This window comes from Cryptomeria japonica, chromosome 3 (genome assembly GCF_030272615.1).
Source record: "Cryptomeria japonica chromosome 3, Sugi_1.0, whole genome shotgun sequence".
Taxonomy (NCBI): domain Eukaryota; kingdom Viridiplantae; phylum Streptophyta; class Pinopsida; order Cupressales; family Cupressaceae; genus Cryptomeria; species Cryptomeria japonica.
The window spans coordinates 415427818-415455724 of record NC_081407.1 but is presented as its reverse complement, the minus strand read 5'-3'; the positions used below and the strand labels follow the sequence as shown (position 1 = coordinate 415455724).

At 35.1% G+C, this 27907-nt stretch overlaps 1 protein-coding gene and 1 long non-coding RNA gene across 10 annotated transcripts; one reads left to right on the top strand and one right to left on the bottom strand.

Moving 5' to 3' along the window:
* The first annotated feature begins 200 nt into the window (after positions 1-200).
* Positions 201-21068, top strand: LOC131041209 (uncharacterized). The gene is made up of 4 exons (XM_057974223.2): positions 201-590; positions 19426-19633; positions 19870-20090; positions 20265-21068. The coding sequence occupies exons 1-4, from the start codon at positions 303-305 to the stop codon at positions 20709-20711; spliced, it is 1164 nt and encodes a 387-aa protein (XP_057830206.1). The 5' UTR covers positions 201-302; the 3' UTR covers positions 20712-21068.
* Positions 12144-27390, bottom strand: LOC131041210 (uncharacterized). 9 transcript variants are annotated; one of them, XR_009104988.2, is made up of 8 exons: positions 26506-27390; positions 26234-26316; positions 26042-26140; positions 24568-24748; positions 23809-23952; positions 13623-13744; positions 12984-13068; positions 12144-12679 (listed from the first exon to the last, which is right to left on the bottom strand). It is a non-coding gene; the product is annotated as an uncharacterized LOC131041210 (long non-coding RNA). The 9 variants fall into 9 exon arrangements; XR_009104993.2 differs by having other exon boundaries at positions 13026-13068; XR_009104991.2 differs by lacking the exon at positions 13623-13744 and having other exon boundaries at positions 12145-12679; positions 12935-13068.
* Between the last annotated feature and the right edge of the window lie 517 nt (positions 27391-27907).

Genomic DNA, 27907 nt, shown 5'->3' with positions numbered 1-27907 from the left:
GGTTAAAAATGCAAAAATTAAGTTGTGAAACGGTCTATCCCATAAACTATTCTTGACCTCATGAATATTAAAATAATTCCTTTCTCTTTCTTCTTTCTTCTTTCTCTAATAAAAAAATGATAGAAACTTAATACTACCTTATCATTAAGTGCACAATATAATACCTTATCATCAAGTGCACAATATTCAAGAGGAAAACAACTTGAATGCCCACAAATTATTATTCATAAAACTAGGAGTAGCCAAAATTGCCTCCTAAATAGTCAAAGATAACTTAAGACTGAGAATCTTGATCCCTTAGAATGCTTGATCTCTCGTTAAAATCATTCATTCAGTTATCCAGGTTTACCCTGTGCACCCAAAGTGGGGTAAAACGAAAGATAAAATTGCAGGTCAGACGTTCAGGTGGTCTTTCCGTCAGGAAGATGATGGAAGACGAAGGCAAAGGCGAAGGAAGCATGCGTGCAATGGTGATGGAAGAAGCTAGAACAGCATTGAAGAGCGTACAAATGCCCATCCCACAACCTCCGCCTGGTCATCTTCGCGTTCGAGTAAAAGCCTGTGCTGTTTGCCGCACCGATTTACACGTGGTTAGGCTTTTCTCTTTATCAGACAATCTCTTTTTGGTGCTGCCCAAAAAATCAACGATAGTAATTTAAGCAAGTAGAAGATTTCGTCATTTCATCCAGAAATTGTCGAATTTTCCATTTCGCTTGCGTTTGTTCGCCTTTCTTTCAAATCATAAGCAATTAGATCTTAGATTCTGATGAACTTTAAATTCAAGTATTATATAGAGGATACCAATTTTGTTTTTTTAATTTTGGGAAAGACATTTTCGTTACTTGGGAGGTTTAATTAAAGTCATTTGGGGTTTGATTGAAGTCATCTGAGGATCGAAAATCTAGGAGGAATTCTGAATCATGGTATGCTCTTTGTATGATTAAATTTGAATTTTGTGGGTAATCAATCGATCGAGTGCCCGTCTGCTAACTAGATATAAAGGGCAATGGAGGCAGTCCGCGCATGCTTTCCATTGCTTTTCCTGTTAAATAAGAATTAGTCCAAAGACAATGTTACACGCAGTTTAAAAGACCAACCATTATATGAAAGTCTAGAAATAGGAGCAAAGAGATGAGTAGTAAGAGGTCGATCCTGGTCATCAGCCTTGGACCACCATTTAACATCTGATAAGTCCTCACCATCAATTCATTTGTTCCTCTGCATCCACAGTTTGCTAATCACCCTCCGGGTGAGGTGAAATGGACAAAGCAAGATGTTGAAACTCATCCTGCCCATCTGGCTGAGCTCAACCATCTTGCTGAAAGGATGTAGAAGAAGTATGGTGTCTGGGTAGAGGAGACCATTCAGCTGAAAGGATGTAGAAGAAGTATGGTGTCTGGGTAGAGGAGACCATTCAGCACGGTTTTTGTTACTGTCAATTCTATCAGTTTTTTATGATTCATGATAATTAAGTAAACAGGTTTTTAGATTTGATTGTGTGTAAGTTTTTAATCATCAACATTTCGAATCACATTTTATGATCCATCATCAAAATGAATGAAAATTCAAAAAAATGCAAAATAATTGTTACTGTTTATGAGAGCTGTTGCTGTGGCCTGGCCTTTGCTCCCTGTGCTGGAAATGTGTACTAGACCGAGCACAGGATGATGAGAAAGGAGGAACCTTTGCAACTATGGAAGGTGCACTGGCCGAATGATCCGGCAAAGTTTGGAGATGAACTACCTCCAGAGCTGCTCTGTTTGCTTGCAGTTAAGTATGTGAAAAATATTAGAGAGGAACATGCCTTTGTTGTAAGTAGAAAATTACTTGTAAAAATGAAAGAATTTCTTTCTTTCGAAATGGAAAAATTATCTCCATTCAAAATGTATGTCAAATCTGTGTAAATTTAATATGAAACAACGACTAGTCCTCCAGAACAACATTATGTGAATTTAAAAACTCGGGTTGAAAGGGTTTGAAAATGTCGAAGTAAATTAAATTCTGATGCAAAACCAAAACAAATATTTGATGGTCTCTATTGCCACAAACAAATGATATTTACTCTTCGGCAGTCTCAAGTGAACTACTTGTTCTCCCACAGGTAAACCTTGGTAGAGAATATACCAAAGTTTTTTACAAATAATGTCATATCATTCAAAAAATAAATAAATACAAACAAAAATTTCCTATCGTTTACGACTATCAAATGCTGACAAAAGTATTTTGGGATTCTGAAACTTGATGTTATAAAAAATTGAACTGTTTTAAGTCCTTTGACCAGTTCAATTATAATTTTTTTCATAATTATATACACGATGTTTTTATATGTTCATTGTGATGTCTACGCACTATATTTAGCAAGTGACAATATAGATTTTGTGTTATTTTGTGAGTATATTATTACTGTTGTTTTAATTTTCCATGTATCCTGTTTTAAATCGTTTAATTGAAAAACTGTTACGTTTTAAGGAAATGTTATTATGCTTAAAATAAACTCTGGTTACTAAATAGTCACTGCATTTCTATTCAAAGTTTATTCAAGAAGGGAACTATTCAAGAGACTGACTCTGTGTAGATAAAGAAAGATATGTGTTTTTGGTCTTTTTTTATTTGAATTTTTGTATAAATTTCAAGAAACTTGCAAAATATAAAAGGACGGTAGTAGAAATTTTAGTTCTGTTATGTTTAAGATGAACTATTCTGAATTTTTTTAGAGAGGTTAAAATGTTTTATCAGGATTTAGTCCTTTTCTTGAATTTCAGTCACTGGGAAGGACTGAAAGGATCAACCTTTGCTGAATTTTGTACTTCGAAAATTTTATCTTTAATACCAAATATTTGGCTGTATCTTTATCAACCAAAAAAAAAAATATATTCTAAGAAAGAAAAAAAATCTTCAGAGAATTCGAAAGGTCAAAAGCAATTCTTTGTATGACCAACATTGTGAGATGCTTGCATAACTCAATAATAAATATCTTGATATTTCCTTTCAGCAATCCAGCTTACTATTTAATATTTTCCAACAAATTCCACTTTCCTGTTTCCAACAAGAGACAAGCACCTAACTCCTTACTGATAGCAATTGAATGATGGCTAAAGAATATAAATCCCTGCTCCACGAAATGTTACAATTAGCAATATTAATACCTTGTTTCATGCACTAACTAGACACCTTGGAGTGTTTTCAGGATAATATGTATTCTACTGTGATGTGCCTAAGCATATAACATTATCATCTATATAGGTTTATGGAGTAGTTGATACATGGCTGGTGTGTAATCCTCATCCTCAGTTACCGGTGGTTAGATAATTTGAGTTAGATAAGACTAGATCAACACCTCTCTAACTTTAGCTGAAAATACTTTGCTAAAAGACTTGGCTGGCTACCCAATAGCCCCCCTATTTGTAATTTGCATATTTAGAAGCATCTGAATGGGCCCCCAACTATCCAAGATCTGTTGTAAATGATGCCATCAATTGAGGTAGCTTCTAAATCTCTGAACATCAGCATAAATGGCAGAAGTATTGGCCTCAAAGCCATTACTACTGTTTGAAATTACAATTGTTGGAAATGTAATTTCAAACAATTACTTTATTTTTCCAACGTTGCCCCCATGAGGAACCTGCACCCATATATGGGGATGATTTCATTTTTTGGTGGCTCTCCATAAATCATGTAAGAATTAGCATTAGCGTTGACAGGTTGTTCAACTTGGAAGTACACGAATCTCAGCATATTCCTCGGAATTTGCAGAATGTAGGTAAGCAAATTGAGAAGGCATTCTAGAATACCCCAAAGTTTTTCCATCGGTTTGGGCCAAGGGTCATGCACTTGAGTTGGTTTTGTTTGGCCAATCTTCTAGTGTAGCGAATTTTCTTATTGCGAAGAAGAAATGCAACAGCATTTAGAAGGACTGCAGAAGATAGCAATGGGAGAATCATAAACTTAGCATAATGTCCCCACTTTGAAATATAATTTAATAATGAATAATTATAATAAAATTAAAATACCAAAGAATAAAAATGAAAATTTAATTAAAATATAAATGAATATAATTAAAATTTGATTAAAGTTAATGAATGATCAAAAGGTATGAAATGATAAGTTGTGACTCCCTCAAATAAGAGGTATAAAAGAGAGAGGAAAATTCATTTAAAGAGGGATAATTTGAGAATTAGAAATGCAGATCTGATTGTGAAAGGTTGTGTTCCTTTCAAAGGGAAGAAATAGTGAAGAGTTGGACTCATTCAAAAGGTTCATTCATGCTTAATTCATGCTTATATATATATATATATATATATATATATATATATATATATATATATATATATATATATATATATATATATATATATATATATATATAATTTTTACATATTTTTGTACTAACGAACCCAAACACCATTTCAAAATTTTGCCATATCGGCGAACTAGTTCTTTGAATCTAAACCTGAATCGGCAACTTAGTATGATAATGATGTTATATATGTATATATATAACGAATTATAAATGTCATGGATAAGATTATAAATAAATTACTTTGATTATATATTTGTGTGTGTTTATGTCTTATCTCGTAATCAATCAAAGGAATGAATTGAGGAAGTAAGTTAGGGAATTGCAGTTTACCGGTTCTCCCAAGCTAAGTAGGTCATCCCAAGGGATGGAATTGTCATAGTGGGGTGTTCCTGCCTCTTGAGGGCCAAGAGGTGAGTTGTCATAGTGGGAGGTTGTGTGCTCTTGGGCTTAGTTGGGTTAAGCAGTTTATAGGCGCCCTCTTGAGGCTTTCTTACCAAACTAAACTATGATTGGTTATAGGTAGAAAGACATGTTTATCATTCTTTGTAATATATGTGCTATTAATCCATGTATTTATTCATCAATTCGTAAGTTTATTGAATGACTAGATTAAGTCACTCTCATCGATTGAAAAAATGATAAAATTATATTGTGGAATTACTAATTTAGGACAAAATTCAAATAATCTCTAATTGGATACTTTACACATTTAAACATCACATAATAGATTGAATCCCTAAAGAAATATTAAAATATGAGCAGAACAAATGATTATTAAGCAGGGCCACTTTGAGGAAGCAGCCTCCAAAAGCCTTACAATGAGAATTTTTTTTTGCAATATCATGCTCAACAACTATTCCCTATCTCCTATATATAGCATCATTGAGAAATATTGATATCTTAATCCTAACAAAGCTGACTAACCCTGTAATTAATATTTCAAAACCCACAATTTATTAAGATAAGGAAAATGCGAGCCCTATTTGACCATCATATATCCACATACATCCAATCAGTTAAAGGTGTAATGTGCCCCCAATCTTGAAAAATAAATGTGTCCTCAATGCTTAGATAAGGGTGCTTCAGTAAGAATTCTTCATCTTGCCAAGTATACTCTCCATGCAGAAAATTTTTCCTCTTGTTGAGATATTGTGTGATCATTCTACTCCCTATCTTTTTGCTTCTTGTTTAAACAATAACCTTTAGTTCCAAAATGATTCTTCCTTCTTCATTGAACTTTGAAAACATTGTTTGAATTGGAATTGTCTTCAATGGGTTTCAAATAGGACACATGGAAGATTGGGTGAATTCGTGAAGATATGGGCAACTCTAATTTGTCACACTTCCAATGTTCTCCAATACCTTATAAGGACCATAATACTTGGGTGCTAGCTTAGTGTCCTTTTGTTTCTTGGGAGATAGTTGCTTATATGTCTATAGCTTTAGGTATACTCACTCTCCTATTTCAAAATTTCTTTCACTCCTATGTTGGTTTGCTTGTTGTTTCATTTGGTTCAATGCCATGGTTGGAAGATAGAGTGAATTCATGAGGATGTAGGCAACTCTAGTTTGCCACACTTCCAATGTTCTCCAATACCTTAGAAGGACCATAATACATGAGTGCTAGCTTCTTGTCCTCTTGTTTCTTGAGAGGTAGTTGCTCATATGGTTATAGCTTTAGGAATACTCACTCTCCTATTTCAAAATATATTTTTCTCCTATGTTGGTTTCCTTGTCGTTTCATTTGGTTTCATGCCATGGTTAAATTTTGTTTGAGAGACAAAATATAATGTTGTCGGTGTTCAATGTGTTCCTCTAGTGCAGGGAATTTGACTAAAGACATGAGAGATGGAGTTAGTAATTATAGAGTACTTGGAATGGTGATATCTTAGTTGTAATATGAAATTAAGTATTATACCACCATTTTGCTAGTGGTAACCATGAAGCCATTGCAATTTTTAGTTGATGCAAACAATGACGGTGACTTTCAGGTTTTAAAATATTAAGTTAAATTAATTAAATGATTTTGGGAAAGAAAAAAAAGAGCAAAAAGTGTTGTTTCAAAATAAACAATGGAAAAGCAAAAAAGTTCTTTTTTGAAAAAGTAGTGAAAAGTGCATATAAAGAAGTGAACGGGAATGGAATAAGACATGCTTGACATTTTATTTTCAAAACCCTAGTTTAGAGACATTTAACTTGGTTCAGTCTGCAGCCAAAGGATGAAAACCCTTCTACTATTCAGTTTTGTGGTAAAAAACCACCTAGTTGTTTCTTGGTGAAATCATATAGGGTTTATAGTTGTGTTGAATAGATAATTACTGAAGAAATTGAGCTGGATTGTCATATTTTTCCAAATTTAATGACTTTTACAAGTTTAGGGAGTTGTAGGCAACACATTTGTTGAAGTGTATAGGAAAAATAAATGTGTAAGGTGAGTATTTCTATGCTTGGATATTCTAATATATGACTCTGTCATACCAGCTGCTACTTTCATTTGGAATTTTATCCACTTGAATGTTGATCATTACCTTACATAAGGATGCCTAGTAGTTTGTTCCAAATATTATTATAAAACGTAAAAGTAGTGATAGCCTGTAACACCCCGCCAAGGAACCCTAGAGAATAAGAGCATGTTACACAAGAAATGCATGGAAATATTTTTTTGAAGTAATAAAGTGTCATCATGCATAATAATACAAGTATAACGCTCACCTCAAGGTAACATTGATCCAATTGATAACCGACAACGCACAAGCGGAAGACTAAACACTTGAAAATCCAAACGATCAAGGGGAAAGGTCTCGCAAACATCGAGATAAAGTCAAGAGGTGTTTAGGATCATTCAAGACCATTCTTGAAGTTACCAAGTTTGATTCGTCAAATAAGACAAACCACAAGGTCCTAGATGTCACAGATGGGCTCCGGTGAAACCCTAAAAGAAAATGGACGTCTCTGACACCATCCAAACTAAACCCTAAAAGAAAATGGACGTCTCTGACACCATCCAAACTCACTCAAAACCTACTCAAGACCCCTCAGAGGGTTTCCTAATGTCGCTACCTTTGCAACACATCCAAAATTGGGTCAAACTAACCTCTCTAGCTCTTAGAATCATCTCCCAACCGAACAAGCAAGTACGAGCTCCCAGATAGCAACTAAGTGTCCCCACTGGACACTAGTGCACCAGGAGTGGCATGTTGATGTCCTATTCCTACGTAGGTGTCCAAATTTCGCTCTGAAATCCTCCAAACAGTTGAACTCGCACTATTGTCCTTGAGATGTGTGCTCATCCAAATCTAGAGAGCTTCTCGGACGGACTTTTTGAAGGCTCGAGCACACTAAACTCCTTGATGAATTCAAATGAACATCTGATCCTTGAGTTGAGAGAATTGGGCAAAAAGGTGAGAAAATGGGTCAAGTCTTGAGACACCGGGTCATCGAATGACTCCTACAAGACAAGGCGGAGTCTGGAAGGACTCACTTCATTGCCACTCAACCCAATTCACCCACAACCGACACAAAGGGACACTTAGGTGTTCAACACAACTAAAGTCCTCAATTGGACATCATGAAACACACACTGAGCAGTTTCAAATAAGCCCGGATTGGCTCAAGAGCTCAATCCAACAAGCGCTTGGTCAAAATCTCATGACCACACTAGGAGACGACTAATTCAATCTCCAACACACTAAGAATCACATCTACATTCATTTTAAGAACTAAACCAAGTGTTCTTATGCTAACATCATATTATCTCATCAAATGAAAAGAATACAAGATCGTGCTTGGTGGCCGATTCCAAAACCTGTTCCACATAAAGATAAATACATTCTTACAATATATATTACAATTACATACATCTCTTAGAATGTTCCATATACAAATCATCAATGAATACAATTCTATATCCAATTACATAGATTACAACTTACATGAAATGAAAGAGAAGATTAAGTATTGAGAAGGAGAAGGAACTCTTTAATCGTTCACGATCCAAGTCCTTTGGTTCCCAACGATGGTTGGCAATGTCACTCAACCATGTGGAACCTGTAGGTTCTAACCCCATTGTGCTCGTGGAGATAGTCACACAGCCTAAACAATCACACACTCAAGCAAGGGAGACAAATAGGCTCACACAAGAGCAAACATGGAGTAGCACTCAACATGACCATACAATTAACCAAGAACATAATGCCACATCAATATATAAACAGAAAGAGAGGCATAACCTCAATGCAAACCATATGCACCACAAGCATGAAAGTACTCAACAAGGAGTATCAACGCCAACACCATCAAGAATAATCCAATCTCGAAAACTAATCACCAAAGAGATCACAAGGCCAACAGGCCATCAAATATGGATACCTCTAGAATCCATCAATAAGCATAATCACATGGAAGGCAAATCCTCTTCCAAGTGCTACTCATAACTACAAGGCTAGGTACATAGGAAACAAGAGTGGGGAGTGTTATCATGTAGCTCAAAGAGATGGCTCATGCGGAATTGAGCAGTCCTCTCATACGGACGAGGAGACTAAATCATGCTAGATAAATGACCCATGAACGGCCAAGTCTTCCCAACTCATCCTTAGCCTTAACAATCACTCAAGGCCATGAGAGGGGCATCCACTTTATCTTGGTTCATTAGTTTTCACTTGATTACAAAATGTCCAATGAGTTACCTTGGCGGTCTCTTTGTGTCTCGACCCCATTGGACACCACTCCCATCATTGGTCCTCTTACCTACCCTAGGCTCAAGTAAATCAAACATGAAACTCATAACAAAATGCCAATATGCAAGACCTTATATTACTACAAATGAGCCCAACATTTCCAAAATCATCAATCACACACAATATGCATTGACATTTTTACATGTATCTAAACATACTCGATTGGCCCTAAATGCCAATAGAACAGATCCCAATTGATCCAACAATTGAATTTACATATATAATATTATTACTCCACATAATAATATCACATTAAAAACACCAAATTGGCCAAAACCCAGTCATGGAGGCCATCCACCATTGATGGACCTCCAAAATGCTTAAATTTTCAAACTAGCACAATTGAAAATTTGGGAAAACCCATTGGTTCATAGGTGAACAACAACTCATTCATGCAATAAAATCAACAATCCGAGAATCCAATTAAAATTGGGTAGTATTTCCTTTTGTAAAACTATGTTTTCAAAATTCAAAACATAACAATTTCATATATTCACTAAAATTCAAAATTCAAATTGGGAAAAGCATCTAAATCCATTTGCTAACGATAAGCAACAAGAATCAAGCAATTTCATAAAAATTCAAGGGAGAAATCAATGAAACTCGCCTTCAAATAGAAGAATTTCAAAAATTATACATGGAGTCAAAGAGTTTGAAAGAGCTCACGAAAACCGGGTAGCAACAAGTGTTCGTCCACACAACAAGCTCCTACCCACCAAATTCCTCCAAGAGATTCCTTCCCAATCAACAAATCAAAAATCTCCTTGTAGGGTTTGAGAGCTCCAATTCAAAATGAACTTCAAAATTATAATATAAACTCACTTTTGGAGCAAAAATATCAAAATAATAAAAATCAAACTGGATAAATAAATCCAATTACTCCCAAAATACCCCCAAAGGTAAAATCATTCAATCCACATTAAATCGAATACATATAAACCACATTTTACAAATAAATATTAAATTGCCACTATTATTTAAATTTCATTAATATAGGCACTATAATAGTGACAATTCACATATGACCAACTGTGCACAAACAATCTTTATTGGTTATTCACAGGGGTAACTGGACATTACCAAACTAATAACTAGAGGTATAAATAAATAAAATTAAGGAATATCATCCAAATTTGGAGTGATGACTATGGTTGGGTAACATTAATGGCCAGTGTGCTATCCCTATAAACATCGTCGGGGATATGAGAATGCTCCGACCTATGGAGTCAAGTGGAGTCGATGCTCTGTACCTACACCAACCAAAACATACAAACACCTATGCATACATATACATATACATATAATATAACTTAAAGCATCATTAACATTCCTCAATCGAGGTCACATAATAACATTGTTAGTAACATGATATCTCCTCAAATCAATATAGTATCATCAAATGTATATATAACTAAGCATTTAATCTCATCAAAGAAATACAATAACATAAAATATGATTTATTACTTTTAAATCAACCAACCAGATTAACATCACTTGTCACATTCCAGTTATTAATCGAATCAGCACTAATATTAAAACATCATAAATAGGGTAACAACCCCCAACAAATCCAGTATCCAAACAGATATGCAGTAACCAATAACACCATGGTCCTCACCACTGGGTACAAGAAGAAAGCACACATCCCAATGCAGAAGCATAATCATCATCATCATCATGAAGCAATCCATAACATCACTGGTCCAACAATACCACAACATATATCCAATCACAGCATAAGCTAGGCACTCAAGGCCTCACACTGAAAACAATTGCACCATCCAGAATAATATCATAGCACCTCAAAAAGGTTAACACCCATAAGCAAATGGCACAATCACCGACTCCAAGCCAAATCCACATCAAGGTGAAGAAATATAGAAGAGCATCTGGAGGGGCACTACTCAGCCACCATTGCTGAAACTATTGCTAGACGCTACTTAGTGAGATGTGTTGATTTGAAAGAGATATATTAGAGGTTGAAACGTACACCAGCCACCCCTATTCCATTCAACTCATACTTCCATGGTGAAGGATTTGAGTGATTCGTCCTAGTATTAAGAGTGCTTGGAGAGTGCAAAACCCAACGACCAACATCAATCTGCTACAACAAACAAGGTCAAGCTATTTCATGTGTTAGGAAGGCTGTACCATCAAGTTCATAATAAACTTGGGTCTGCATCGCTGTGATATGTGGGAGTGTATTCTGCAATATAGAGGGTTTAATTCACCTACAGCTGTCTACAATGAAGGGGACAGTCGGAGTGGAGATTAAAAACTGATCTTTCCACTAAATTTGGTGATGCCTGTGAATACAACAAGTCTGAAACTTACAGTTCCAGTTGCCCAGGTCAAGTTAGGGTTGTTCAAACCTTCATAGTTTGGTATTACAACCCTTGATAAAGATCATAAATTTATTTGTTACTATTTTTCATTATTGCATGCTAAAGAGCTGTCTATCAATAATCAAAGATACCAGAAAATTTCTAAGAGAAAATATATATTGTTATAAGTTCCTTCATTATGTCATGCTTAATTTTCTATAATGATAAAAACTTGCAAAACGCATAAAGGAGCAGTATCACAATTAAGTAATTTTATCAAGCAATTTAAGAAATTAAAAAAACTTAGTTAGGAACTTTACAAGATAGGATGCTGCACTGCTATGGTCCTTGAAGCTCGTAAATGATTGTCTCCACTGCTAGCTAGTTATCCTCATGTTGAATTATATCCATTGGATCAGCCACAAACAGATCCCAAGAGATTTTTTACATGCATGCTCAATGTTAAATATTGTTAAATGTAATAATCAACTATGCTTGTCTATTGATGTCTGGTTAATTGAATAAGTAATTGTTCATAATAGAATTTTCATATTGTTTGACCAGTTTTCTCCCAAATGTAGTCTAATGTTCGTCAAGCCATTTGAACCAAATGAATTGTTGGGATTCTATATAAAAACTAACAGTATGTGCCCATCCAAATAGAGGCATATTGTGGATTACAAATAATTGCTCCCCATTGCAATTTTGGGAATGGAATTATGAATCCTTCTGTTGGATTCAAGCCTATGGAATAAAACCTATCTGCATAAATTAAACCATAAAACACCAACAAAATAGTATATTATAAAATTAGAGATTATCTTTTGCAAAATTACATTGGCTTATAAAGCCTTTCACTTTTCAACTTCTTGTGCGACTACCCAAACTATCTATTCCTGTACAACTTGAAAACCTAATTTATAAAACTATGTCAATTTATTACTAGCACTCATCACATAACATCAACACATATAGAACAATAATTTATATTATGTTCTAACATGACATAATAATAAAACAGTTTTGGATCACAAGGATCCAACAATCACCCTTGAACCAAAAAGGGAAACGATAAGATTCTCTGAGCCCTTTTAGCTATTTTGCAACTCAGCGAGTCTCGATCTTCTATAATTGGTACTAATCAACTTGTGCCTCTTACCCTGACACAATCATGTTAAGTATTGCTGACTTAACATGCCTCTGATCATCTGTAGCCTACATGCAGTATAAACTGCATTTGAACTGCTCAATGATAGTGACCTTGTCTTGCTACTAAACCTGTACTTGAAGTCACCGGGTTCATCTCATCTAAGATTACCTAACCACATTGCAACACACTCTTTTGTGAGCAACTCATCACCATGAATGATTGATCACCAAAATTGTCAATCTGCATCCAATCAGTTGTGAGGGGAAAATGTAGCATTCACACCAACTTCACTTCTCATCAAAGCTCAAAAAGAGAACCAAAATGGGATAAAGCCATACTACAAAGTTACAAACACAACACTAAACACCACACAACTAACACGCCGAATATAAATTAGAAAGAGAAAATGCAAAAATGCCATACTGAATAAAAAAATGTGATTACTACCAAAAGTAACCCACGAGTAGTATACCCAATCTCTGAGTGAGGCGCTATGTTAAGATAGGAATGATACCATTTGTTGTAATCAAGCCTAGGAAATACGAAATAAAACCCATCTGCACAAATAACCATAGAAAGACCAACAGAATAGTATATTATAAAATGTAAGATTTATCTTTTACAAAGATTACAATGACCTATAAATCCTTTAACCTTTCAACCTCTAGTGCAACTATCCAAAATATTTATTCCTATATAATTTATGACCCTAATCTATAAAACTATATTAATTTATTACTAACACTTATAACACTAACATATGTAGAAGTTTAGAACCATAACTCGAATTGGTAACTTGTGGTCTACCATGACATATAAACAAAACGCTTTTGGATTGTGTAATGACCTCAGTTTATTTTTATATAAATTGTTCATTACTTTCTGATCACCAAGATCTTGTGTGGGCAAGGTGAGAGCATAAAGTGAGTGGATACTAATTTTCCATATACTTTAGTTTTTAAATAATAATGCTATGGAAATGGAACAATAAATTTTATAAACCAGATAAATCCTTCTCAACCACACCAGAGTTGAATCTTATTAATCAAACATGTTAGAATACATAAATTAAAGATATTAGAATATATAAATTAAAGATAATAAAACATACAAATTTGCTGGTAGAAGATAAAGCTGATTTGATGCTACCGTATGTTGTTGCTGCACTCCATGAATTACTTGGGGATAAAGAAAAGAAGATGCATTCAGCACAAATGCAACCATTGAATAATACTGTCCATAGGAAACCAAAAAGGGTTTTGTCATCTAGTGTTCAAATCCAAGGGTTTTACTTTTGTCCTTGAACCAATAGATGAGCACAATGCTCAGCTAATACAAAAAATATGAGAAAAGTAAGAGATAATACCAAGCATCCTAACATCCAATTTATAGCCAACTTGGGAACCCAAATCCATGCAATATTCCAATGTCCAAAACAAGCAGAGTTAATTGACAACAAAATAGAAAATGCTTCTGTCATGTATGTGTGCTTTTAACATGCAAAGCGTTTTCATTCAAGCATGCATTCCTTTTTCCAACAATGCTTTCCTGATTTTCTCCAAGTCTACTACTAATTTCCTCTCATAAGGCTTTTTCTATGATGGCAACTCTTTACACACTTTAGTAGTTGTCATAGTTACATTTACAATCTCCATTACACTAAGTGGGCCTTATAATTGCCAAAATTGAAACTGCAAGTGATATGTAGTGCCACTCCATGAAATCCGGTGAGCCCCCTTCCCCCCACTCATCTTTCAAAGAGATGCAAATTAATAAATACATATATTAATTTTTCTATACTCCACCAAATTCACCCAAATAATTAATAAATTATGATCACCTTATATTAAGAGATTTGGAGAACACAATTTTCAACTCTAGATGTGAGTTTTGAAGTTTGAACACCTTATGTTATGAACTCCTCGTGTTATAAACTATTTCATAAGCACTTACCCCTTTCCTAGTGGGAGGCATGGAAATATGCTCATTTGTCCTCACATGATGACTTAGCAAAAAAGGGGACATGATAGATTACATCAATTTCACTACACCAATATAGCTGTGAGAAGTGTTCCTTGCAGAAACTCCATTTACTGTTTGCAGCCATCAATTGTTCTACGTGCTTCTTGATCGATGGAATTTGGAGACACATACTCAACTTTTCTTTATCTAGATCATCGAATTGGCTTTTCCACTCCAATACTTGCTCCTCTTCAATTGTTATCACTTCTACTTCCATTGATTCGTTGTCTAGGGAGGAAGGTAGAAGAGTGGATTCCATAATGCAACCAATAACAAATAGGGTTTAAACAAATAGGGGTATTGAGTGGCGGCTGAGTGTTTCGCATAGCAAAGGATCTGTTGCACAGTGCTTTTTGTCTGTCAGTTGTTTTTATATAGCAAGGGAGGCACTGAACTACATAGATAGTGGAAGGTGGGTCTAAAGGGTGCAGCCAGAGTGGGACAAGCAAGGTGAGGGTTTTAAAGGCACCGCTTCTGCCATGGGGTCCTCAAGTCAGGTCAGCTTCTCTCCCTTTCTCACCTTTTTTCTTTTGTTCTTTTTCTTTGCACACTATTTTCATTGATATCTGCTGTGGGAAGCAAACTACCACCACACTTGAAAACTAAAAAAGAACCTGTTGGATTTATTGAGGTAAACCATCCAGGGCAAGTAAAATTTGCATTATCAAACAAAAGTGCAAAGTGGGTGCGGGTAAATGCAAAACAATATTGGGGTATTTTAAAATGTAGATTATCTGGAGTGAAATTGGAACAATAAAAATGAAAACAATTACAAAAGGGGAAAACTGCAGCATACATTCGAAGCATAAAAAATCAGTCAATCAAGAATATGGAACAAAAATTTAAGGGCAAGATGTTAGGGACCATGGCAAAGAAGAAGATTTATATAGCCCCTTCTCAACTCTTCTTACCGGGTCAAAACATTTATATGTGCAAAAGTAAACAAATATAAAAAACAGACTAAAACATATGGAAGGGGGCAAGAAAGTGACTACAAGCTTCGTGGGAGCATAGCGGCAAACCAATCTTTAGTTGAAGAAAACAAAATAGTAAATGAACAGTTGGCAGTGCTGCAAATGGCTGTAGAAGCAAGGAAGCATAAACGGCAATCCATGCATGAATTAGCGAAAACAAACATAGACTTGGCAAACTAAGGGATGGCAAAGGGTGGAACGCAATTCTTACAATAGACAAATGTTAGAGGGAAAAGGAAGCAATAGAGTAATTGTCTCAAAGGAAGTCAAAATCATAGGCTCAAGTAGTTAAAGGCCCAACCAGTGAGTTAGAAGAGGCAAGGAAAAAGGATAGCAAAGCATAAGATACAGAGCACAGGGCAAGGGAAAAGGATAGCAAAACACAAGGCAAGGCAGGAAAGAGTAAAAAATATAACTAGTAGAGCGGTAAGAGATTATGGCAAAATTGAAATTGCTTTCAAACTTAAAGTGATTTTTTAAGAGACGAGTTGCATTGGAGGAGACAAACCTGCCAAGCAAGAAGGATTGGAAAGTTAAGTGAAGAGAGTATTAGGCCTATCAAAGTTGACTTGATCAGTAGCCAGATCAATACTTGATTCTAAGCAAAAGGAGGATTTTGAAAGGCTCTTGAATTTTTTCTGGATGAAGATCTAACCTCAATGCAAGAAGAGGTGAAAAGAGTGGAATTGGCCAAAGAGCAGCAAGTTATGAAGGTTAAAGGGTGTGCTGCAAAATGGAAAGCCATCATCACCAATTTATTGTCCCAAAACAAACTAGCATAGTAGGAGGGCATCCAAGGGAAAGCAAAGGTAACAATGGTAGCAGAGAATGTAACAAAGCAAGAATGTGTGAAAAAAGGTACAATTTCTTTGAGTCTTCTGCCCCAAGAAAAATAGCAAGTAGTCAGTAATGTCATAAATAGGGATTAAAAAAACAACAATATCTCCAAAAATATGCAACAGAAAATTCTGAAATTTTATTTGTAAATAAAATTAAAAATACCCTTCAACAAACTCAGATCTAGTCTCAGAATGTTTATCTGATTTTTCTGCTAATTTATAGAAAATTTTGAAAATTTTAGAATATGAAAAAGGTACAGAAAACATGCTCAATCTGTTTCAGAAATAACTTACATTATTTTCTCCTTATTTTTCTGAGATGAATGTGACCAATAGTATGCAGATTTATGCTCAAATACCTCAGAAATTCCTCCTAAACCCTAGCCGCCCTTGCCAAAACCCTCAGAAAACCAGTGCTAGGTCTCACAATAATGTTCCACTTGTCCTTGCTGATGTTAACTTCAATGATGCTCAAGAATATGCAAGAATTTTGCCGTAAGTTGTCCCAATTTGATTCTGATTCTTCTGCATCACTCCTCCAAAATGGTCTCCAAAACCTGATAAGAATAGGCAGCTCTAAAAATGATGTACTAGGGCATCACAAACCAAATCCCTTCCATTGAAACACACCCTTCACCCTTCTGACTAGACTAGGGAGAGACCGTATGTCTCTTTGAAACTAGGGATACTCAAGGGTTTCAAGCCTCAAGCCAAAAGATGGCAGCGAGAAAAGTTTGATCACATAATGAGCTCCAAGAAAACCCTAACATGTTCTATAATGTTTTCCAAAAGAAAGATCTAATCTCAGCCATAGATTCATTGCAAGCTCAATCTAATGATCCAAATTAAACCCTAAAAAAAGAGCCAAAAGGCTCCCTAAATTCCAACGCTCCCTTGCCCCTTTTTTGCACATGTTTAATAGAAATCACTTAAGAGTACATGTTTCTTAGGTCCTTACCACAACTTAATATCACTTAAGTTGCATAAAAAGATGTGACCACTGTTACAAGCTAGGGTTGTCATTGTACCAAAAGATCAACCTGTCAATGCCTGATACAACCACTAGACTTATAGAATCCACAGGAGGCTCTTAAACCATGTCGCGAATCCCCACGAGGGACACTGGCCCACTGCCAACAATCTCCCTCCCAGCGTCACTCGCCGCGGCCTGCATCATTCGAACCTGTGACCAAGCTCTGATACCACTTGTTACAAGTTAGGGTTGTTGTTGCACCCAAAGATCGACTTGTCAATGCCCAATGCAACCACTAGATTTATAGAATCCACAGGAGGTTGTTAAACCATGTCGCGAATCCCCGCGAGGGACACTGGCCCACTGCCAACAACCACAACTTAAGAATAGAATAGAGAACAAACCAAAGACTCTTAACACTTACCCAATGATGCTCTAAGTTCTCTTCCTCTTGGTTACTTTAAGGAAAGGACAGCCAATGCATAGTTAAGCCTCATGTCTTGAGTTGGGGACATTACATACTTCCTTTGCTTGGAGTGCAACATTTTCTTTACACTCCTGATTGTCTCAATTCTTCCTTTGCTTGGAGTGCAATATTTTCTTACACTCCTGATTGTCTCAATTCTTGGTAAAAAATAATCTTGAAGCATCTATTCCTTGATCCAGGTAAGCCCACACCTGACTTTATTCTTGGTTGTTGAACTTCAAATTTTCAAAAATTGTTTTTCTGGAGCTAGAGTTGATTGAAGTTTATGTACAAGGTGCAACTATAGCTGCAGTTTGTTAGTTTGCATTCAATTATGTGCGCCTTTTTGGAAGTTTGCGCCTTTTTGGAAGTTTTCTATTTTCTCTAATGATAGAAAATGCATTGGCTTTGACCATTACATAGTTCAACTTCAAACATTTCCAAAATACATTAGCTTGAAGCATTACACAGTTCAAACTTCAAACATTTGCCAAAATTGATAATAGGCCAAAAATTGCATAAACTGAAAAAATATAAACCTGTGTAGAATCAATAATAGACATGATATTTTTGCACTCCACAATAGTGCTTCTGGCTGCACAACTATACAGAAATTTTTAAAGCAATGTTTTGGGTCACATGCCATGTAGAATCGAAGAGAAAGGGCTTTTTAACATATGCAGATCAACTTCATCCCTAATCTTTCTCGCAGGCTGCTCCTTTTAAATCATTTCCCAAACAAAAATGGCATTTTATTTCCCTTCTGCACACCAAGCCTACAACACGAGAGGTCATTCTATCTAGAATAACTCCACTGAGAACTGTGGTTTACCTTTTTGGACTATTTCTATCCGTCATCTTTAAAGGTTTATGTGCTCTAAATCTGGAACATCAATGTCTTCATATGGGATATATTACAAAGATAATTGCATAAAAAGGCTAGGGGGAGCCCTCTTTCAGGGCATAAACAATAGATCAAAGGTTTTTCATCTTCCATTTGAGCCTAATTGTTTAAATTTGTACATTTGTTTTATAGGAGATTCTATTAGCTCATCCAATTCCTTTTTGTACAGAACAATTCCGGAGGCAAAGACAACAGTAGGCATTGGCATCAGATGAATTTGAACATTTATCTCATTCATTTAGAGTTAAGAAACAAGAAACCACAATTAGGTCTTTCATTTGAGCCTAAATTGATTAAATTTGTACATTTGTTTTATATGAGATTCTATTAGCTCATCCAATTCCTTTTTGTATAGAAGAATTCCAGAGACAAAGACAACGGTAGGTATTGGCATCAGATGAATTTGAACATTTATCTCATTCATTTAAAGTTAAGAAACAAAAAACCACAATTAGGTCTTTTCAGGTGCGGACTATTTGAATCTCAATGAATTTTAAAAGTTGATGTTAGCCTCTGCAAAGTGTGTTCTGATCCGTGTTCTTGGATAACGAGGATCAGAACACACTTAATGGTAGAATTTGTGTCAAAATTTCATTCTGCAGAATTCCCGTTTGTTTCTGTATTCGCTTTGGACCTTTCTAATGTAGTTATAGAATAGTGCGATCTTTCTAAACTAGCTAAAAAATGGTGTGAACTATGGATAACATGTTCTGATATCAAACTTTGAACTAGGCAGGTTGATGGGGATTTGGATAAGCCCAAGTTGCCAATCATTCCGGGTCATGAAATTGTGGGGCTAGTTGACAAGGTTGGGGAAGGTGTGGATTGTAATCTCTTTAGCATTGGGAAAAGAGTGGGCATTCCGTGGCTTGGTCGAACATGTGGTAAATGTATGTATTGCTTAGAGGGAGCAGAAAATCTGTGTGATGATCCAGGTTTCACAGGTACAGTAGCTTAATTATGTTGGATAGAAAAAATGCTTTGAAACATTATCATGGAGAACTTTAACGTTTAGAACTTTGGTACATGACTATACAAGGCATTTGATTTCTGATTCACAGGTTATTAAATTTGATTCCTCAGTTAAGAATGATAGCTGTTCAGTTTGACCTCAACTGTGAAGTTTTGATTGTAGTAAAGAATAAAATCATGATGAACTAATTCCTTACCTAATTCGCAGGCTATCAGATTGATGGAGGGTATGCAGAGTATGCTGTTGCACATGCAGCTTACTGTTTTCCGTTACCGGAAGTCTATTCTGATGTTGAAGCTGCTCCACTTTTATGTGCTGGCCTTATTGGTTATCGGTCATTGAGAAAAACAGGCTTTAAACCTGGTCTTGAAAAGAAAAAGAGAATTGGCATTTATGGTTTTGGTGCAGCAGCACATATTATTACACAGGTTTTGCATCTTTATCTGTTATTGCATATGCTTTATATCATCATTCTAGATTATAGGAATAAATTAACTCTGTAGTTCCCAATTCAAGTAGAATTTCCACACAGACTGATTTTATAGAATAGATTGATGAAATAAAATAATGAGAAAATGCCATACCTACATGGATCTTCTCAGGTTGCAATCTATGAAGGGCATCAAATTTATGCATTTACAAGAGCGGGTGATAAACAAGCACAAGATTTTGCACTAAGATTAGGGGCTATATGGGCTGGAGATTCTGATTCAATGCCGCCTAATGAGCTTGATGCAGCTATTTTGTTTGCTCCCGTGGGACTTCTTGTTCCAGCAGCTCTAAAAGCTGTTAGGAAAGGGGGCATTGTTGTTGCTGGTGGAATTCACATGTCCCAGATTCCTGCATTCCCATATTCCATATTATGGGGTGAGAGACAGATTGTATCTGTTGCCAATTTGACCAGACAGGATGCAGTTGAGTTTCTTAAGCTTGCACCTAAGGCTCATGTCAAAACAGAAACTGTTGTATTCTCCTTGGATAAAGCGAACGAAGCGCTTGCAGCTCTCAGAGAGGGTAGGTTGGAGGGTGCTGCTGTATTAGTTCCATGAGATGATTCGGAGTATAATGGCTGCCACAAAGCAGGAGTTATAGTTATCTTGGGGAAAAAGTTCTCTCTCATTGTTATTATGCTTTTTAATTTTCAAATATAGCTCCTTTAATCAAGTTACGATTATAATCATGTTTCAATGCCAGACGAGTGCTACTAATTACATGTTTTTCTCTATATTGTAGGTTTCTATGGAACAATCATTGCAAAAATATATCCGCATCTTTGTGTGTTTAAAAATATTTTAAAATTTTCATCTTAACCACTTTTTATTCTGATATATGAATCCACATAATAGTTCAAATGTACACCAAGGTGGGGGCAAGATGAAATAGTGAAAATTTACACCATTGTTCTTTTTCCTTATGTTGTGGGCATGTTTGCGCTATGTTTTGGGTCTGTTTTTATTAAATTATTATAAATACAATAATAAGTGTACATTATGTATATTCTTGTGTAAATATATCTCATGCAATCACCCTATCCTAATCTTTTTCACCACTCATCTTCATATATTTAGTCTTGATCTATAGATTCACCGTTTGTCAACTTAGCCTTGATCTAGTTCATGTTCATGGTTGTGGATCTAAACGTTAGATTTTTAAAATTAAAATTTAATCCTATTGACTTTGTTCAACTAATTGTCGAAAACACATTATGCTTATTTGTGTACTCAATTTGTATTTAAGAACCTAAAATCATCTACAAGTTGTCAAAGAAGAGTGCAAATAGAGTTATTATAGAGCATTTATTAGAAGATTATATCAACACCTATCTTCTTAGATCTACTAGTATAGTTATCTCAAATTAGTCTACTTAAAAGATGCGGAGAGAAGTCTTGAGGTCCCTATTTATTCTTAATGATAATTTCAATATAGGCTTCTCAAGGTTGATATCTTTTGACATCTTTTAGATAGATAGATATCCTCAATAAACACAATATTTACAATAAGAAAATATATAATAAGATTAAGACGTAAAATTCCAAATTTTATTATATAGTAAAAAAATTATTTATAAGTTATATTTTAAATCACTGTTTTAATTAAAAATACGCTTTAAAGAATATATATGTATGAGGTTGGTTGAAACATTGATCTAGTCCTCCCTATCAGTGTGTGTATATATGTTTGTATATGTGTATATTATATTTCAATCATTACATTTCAAATCATATATTATATAAAAAATATATTTAAATTCTACATTAATTATTAATTATAACATTTATTTAAATTATTAATTTAAACTCAATTTATTATTTTATTCAATTAATTGCTTGACCTACAAACATTTGTTATCAGAAAACAACCGTTAATTGAATAACAACTCATTTCCCAAATGGCAGTTGTATCAAGCCGTTCCTTATAAATGCTGATGAACACAAGTAGTAAAAGAACACATTACAAACAAGAAAATGGCTTCCGATTCCAAATCACCCTTGTTCTTGTGGTCTTCTTTACTGGTGCGATCATGGTGGTTAAGTGAACAAGTGCTGCAGAGCAGCGAAGTTCCTGTCAAAAGAGTGGAAGAATGGTTTTGTATTTGATTGTTTTTGTCTAATTGAGATTTTTGCTAGATGTTACAGTTGGCAGTGGCCTAGTAGACATGTATGCAAAATATGGACAAAAAACATTTGCTAAGCATTTTGTCATTGAAATAAAATGGAGGACAAAGTTTGAGTCATTTAAAAACTTGATAATAAACAAATTTTTTTCTAACATTGTAATATCTAACGTTACTAATCAATAAATCCTCTAACATTCCCTAGCTCTGCATGAGCCTAATTTTGAAATGCAAAACCATGTATTGGTGTGCCAGACGCAATAGAAAAGAACAACGTTCTGAGCTCATATCATGCTACATTAACAGCTACGCCAAAGATGGGCATTTGATAATAAATCGAGCTGTCAATAAATGATCTCTAGTTTAGATTAACCATTCAAGTAAAAATGTAGCGTGACAGCCAGTGGGTGAGTTTCAAGCTCCCCAATGAGATTTGAAACTTGTGGAAGGTGACCAAATTTAGAAGGAAGAGACCAGGTCAAGCTCTCCCATAGAGTTTTGCAGAGTTGAAATCCCTTAAAGCTGAAGCTTATTAGCTGAGAGGCTGTGAAACTTATGAGGAGCTTCTTTCAAGAAGCATTTCCTAACAGAAAAACAATACAGTAAAAATGTAAAACATATGAGATTGCTAGGTATAAAAGGCCAAGTAAATGATCCACATTGTATACCATATATTGGCTGAATTCGATGGGATATATCTTCGTCTCTCTAATTCACTCTGAACTACCTTGGAAGTATTTTGCTTATATCGATATCAAGTAGTAGTATTCATCCACACTCCTAGTCTTATCCATCACAATACAAATAGAATATTGCATCTTTAACTTGAAGCTTATTGAAGGCATTAACAGAAATAAAAATGCCGAATAATTGCCAGAGGAATTAGCTAATTGAAAGCATTAACAATCATGCATATCAAAGATAAGTGCTTGTTTTTATTCCTCGATAATGAAGGAGAGAGGCAGGGGACAAGAACAAACAGAAAAACAGAGCAATAACAGAGACAAAATAATGATGCATTCAAAATTCTGTATTCATATATATTTCAACAAATACAATGTTTGATTCCATGAAAATAGCTGCTGCTAACTAATTACTCACACACAGAAAATATAAAACTTAAACTTTGTTCTTAACTGGAAACCTGTTGCTATTTTGCTGTTGTAACAGCAGCACTTCTATGTTTTTCACACATATTAAATATATGTTAAAAACTGCCCTGCCTTTTTCTATAAAACTTCTAGAGACTTCTTTTCTATTTTTATATTTCATTTAAAACTAGTGTCTTCCCCTTACGTATGCTCAACTAGACTAAGGACAGCAACAAGCTCAAAAAAACATTAAATTGTCATTCATTTCAAAGCTGACATGTTTGAGTAAACAGCAAGGCACGGTGAGAAAGAGTGAGAGGGACTGTCTACGGATAAGGGAGGGAGGTAGTTGGTGATTAAATCCAACAGATAATTCAACAAGTTGTGGATACAATTTATTCTCCCTCAAATTGACAATTGATGATGATGTTTATGTACTACCTGGTGTGTATCCACTACTTGAGATTGCAGTATAGCTATAGATATTCTTGTTTTTTCAATCTTCTTCTCATCTTTTCCTTTTGACTCCTGGTGGCGCAACAATACCAATTTCTTATTCTGATCTATTTTTCCCAATTCACAACTCTGCAAAAGAATCAAAGTAACCAAATCAAATTAAAAAATGATTTCATCCATTCAAATTTCAGACCTAATACTATTGAACCAAACCATGAAGCGATTTCCATGATAAAGAAATGGTAATCTGTTGTCCAATCCTTGTAAGCTGGTTATTTATTCTCCTAATGTCAATAGTAAAGCTTCTCATACATACACTCAATGTTGTTTGTCAGTTCCGCTTTGAATTCTACTGGTTTCTTGGATTATCTCATTGCAATTTCTCTATATTCAATATAGTTTACAACTTTACAGAACATAACCCTTGCTCATTAATGTGGGCTAGCATTTGAGCCTTGGACCTTACTAGATTAATATCAAAACAATTACAGTTAGAAAAGCACCCAATTTAGGCTTTAGTACTTCTACTGCAAATTTTGCATTTTCTTTGACACAAAGTCATGGTGTTATAACAGGCAACAATATTGAAATGCAGAAGTGTCTATCTTTAATTAAGGTAGATATACAAGCGATTTCAATAACATCCACGAGACCAAAACTGTCTATGGGACTGCAAGAATACAATGGATCATTGAAGTTATAAATATTAAAAAGAAGGGATAGGGAAAAGAAAAAAGACAATACCCTTCTTCATAAAGCCTCTTCTTCTGAGCATGAAGTTTCTCCAAGGTTGAGCAATGGCTTCCTCTCCTACCTGACTCATCAATGATCTGAAATTTAATAATATCTCTACCAGCCAAAGGTGATTTGGAAGACCAAGACCAATACAAAGCACTGAAAACTTTAGCAGAATGGTAACTGTTCTCTGCAGCACAGACAAGCAAACTTAAGAAGCCCTAGCGAAGTGCTTTTGTTCAAGAAGAAGAAAATACAAACATTTTCTACCTTAAAATAAATAATTGAACAATAACATTTACATAAAAGGAAGATTCAAATCGTATGCAAATGTGACCATGGTTTACCCACAGGGTAATCCAATTTCTACTCATTATTGGAAAATAGGGATGTCATGAAAATTAGGCAGCCAAAAATTCTGAACGTAACCCAAAATAGGGATTTCAGTTAAGATTCTTAAGGTAAACCAAAATTTCTATTTTGGATAGAAATAACTCCTTGAGATACGACCAATTTATACTAGTGCACTTTTATTGAATAATCCTCTTGTTCATGTACAATATCCTCTATTTTTAGACATAAACTTGTATGCTTGTATTAGATATGTTACTCTTGCAGAGAGACTTTACCGTGGCCTATTTATCTTCATTTAAGATAGTTGCAAAGAAGAATAGATCAGTCATGTTTCAAATAGCAGCAAAGCAGCGATGGAGTAAATTGTAGTACAAGGAAAGGAAAAGTTAATGTTCAGTTGTTTTCAAAAGTTATACAGGAGTTCGAGTTTTATAATTGCCTAACTGAACATGTGCCTTCTCATATAAGATAAGACACAGTGCCGCTACTAATAATCAAAAATAAACTTTTCCTCAAATGGAATAGAACAGGCCCAGAATGAAATGAACTTGGGTTACTTACATTGAATTGCAATCGCCCTCAAGAGAGGGCAAGCTAGGATCTTTGCACAGGCACTTGTTTCGTCAAACATTAGTACCCTCTTAGGGTCCAGAACAGGTACGAAATCAAAAGAATTCAAGTCTTTTACCTATAAAAACATACCCACATCAAAAGACCAAACAGGGGCTTTGTTGAGGGATTTTCGTCATTTGAATTCATTCCTTCGGTATTCTCTCAAAGGTTGGAGAAGGCTCTGAGAAATCAAAGGAACTTGGTTCATTTACTTTTGGATGCAAATTCAGAAAAGAAAAATTAACTGGGATGTATAGTGAGGCCCTCATCTAATCGAACTTTTATGGGGAAGACCGTAAATTCATATTTACACAAAAAGACTATACTAGGGTATCTAATGATTCACTGCTTTCATCTGATTTGCTTTGCTTATAAATTTAGTCATAATCTACTATACATATAAAATATCTAGGGTCCAAAAAGAAAAGAGCAACAAGAAATTTGACTTGAACTATATGCACCTCAATCAAGAGCTAAAATCCTATCTGGAAAAATCCAATCAATCAGATTGGTTTACCTTTCAAACTTTACTGCCTAAGTGTTCTTTCAGCCTCTTTTCGATGTCTGCAATATTCACTTCGAAAGCCATTGTCTTACAAACACATTCTTTCATTGCCTGTTGACAATACCAAATTACATCAAATTGTATTGATCCCTCCACAAAATGATCAAACAGGTTGATGAGATTGTTAAATAACATCCAGATTACCTTCTCATAAATTTGATCCAGGGCAGCGGTAGTTCCTATTGGCCGAATAAGCACCACAGTAGCAAGGAAATAGATAAATCAAACTGGATAAAAATTGTTATTGTTATTTTCTTTTTTTTGAATTTTAGCATTGTCACGCCACTGAATTTAAGGATTTCTAAGATTATTTTTCATGCAATATCTCCTTTTCAGGTACATTAAAAAATACAGGGGCTATCCCTTTGAGCACTTGCGAATATCAAGCTGACGATCAGCAAGGTTAGATCATATACCTGTGAATCAGAATTAGAGCTAACTGGAGACAGATCTGATCTAGAAGAGGCTGAAGTATAACCAACAATGCTGCAGGAGACCTGGATTCTGCACCTTGAAATTAAGATCTTACACTAAATTCTGGCGAGGCCTCTTATTCCCACCTTTGGAAGATTGTATATTGAGCACCCATCGTTGCTGGGGCTTCCATCTAGAGCTAGAATATCATCCTTGTAGATGGAAATGCTATCATTCTCTCTGCCTTCTTGTCCAGAATACAAAGGAAACAATTTATGCACAAGAGGAGGTGAGGGAGATGGAGATATTTCATGAGTAGAATTGCTGCTATCAAAAGAAAAATATTTCGGTCAATGCTATTCGAATGGGGTTTATCGTTTCAGAAGAATTGGACAACAGTTGCAATGACAACGAATGTGGGAGAGCATGCTCAAAAACCCTGTCAGAAGGGCTGGAATTGGTCTTTACAGGACCAAAGAAAATGTTGGACGTCTGAGTTTGAAAAGTGTTCCCTTGAGTTTTTGTAGGAGCCGCTGGAGGCACTGCTTTAAAATTAGTAGCAAGCTCAGCAGCAAGGGTGTTACTTGGAATGGTAATAAGGGCTTCAGGCGAAGAGCCCATTAACCTTGAAATGATTGCCATCGCTTCTGCGGTAGTGGCTAAAGAGGATTGATGACCATTTTCCTTGGACAGATGGCTAAAGAGGATTGATGACCATTTTCCTTGGACAGATGGCCAGAAATCGCAGCAGGGACTGCGAAAGCAACAGCGGTGGTACAGACTGTAGTGTCAGAATATGCAGCCTTTTGTGCAGAGACGAGTATCCCAAGACCTCTCTCTGGAAACCTAATTGAACATCACTGAACGCATATGACAGCCGCCTGTGGTGCCAATCAGATATTTTTTTATCTAAAAGACTGGTTAAAAACATTCAACTTTAATTTTTTAGTCTCCTCTTTTTTTGGCGGGAATTTATAATAATTGATCTTTATTATATTGATTTAGATATCAGATTTCCATAATCTATAGTTTTATAATCTCACACTTTGGATTACACTTTCATGTTCTTAGCTCTCTAATATTAGGGAGGGAATGTTGATGCAAAAAACTGCTAGACAGTCTAATCTAGAAAGTGTTGAGATTATTAGAAAGTGTGAGATTATTAAATGTGTATATTTTTGGTTGTGTGGTTAAGTGAATAATTGCTTAGGCATTAATATGGCTAAATGAAAAAAGATGTATTTTAAGAAGTGATTTTAAGATGATCAAATTATAGGTTAAATTTTTAAAAATAACATGATGATAGTAGGTGAGTTTATTTTTATTAAATAAATGAAAAGAAATGATTTTAAGATTATTAAAATATAGGTTAAATTTAAAAAAATGATAATTGTTATTAAATAA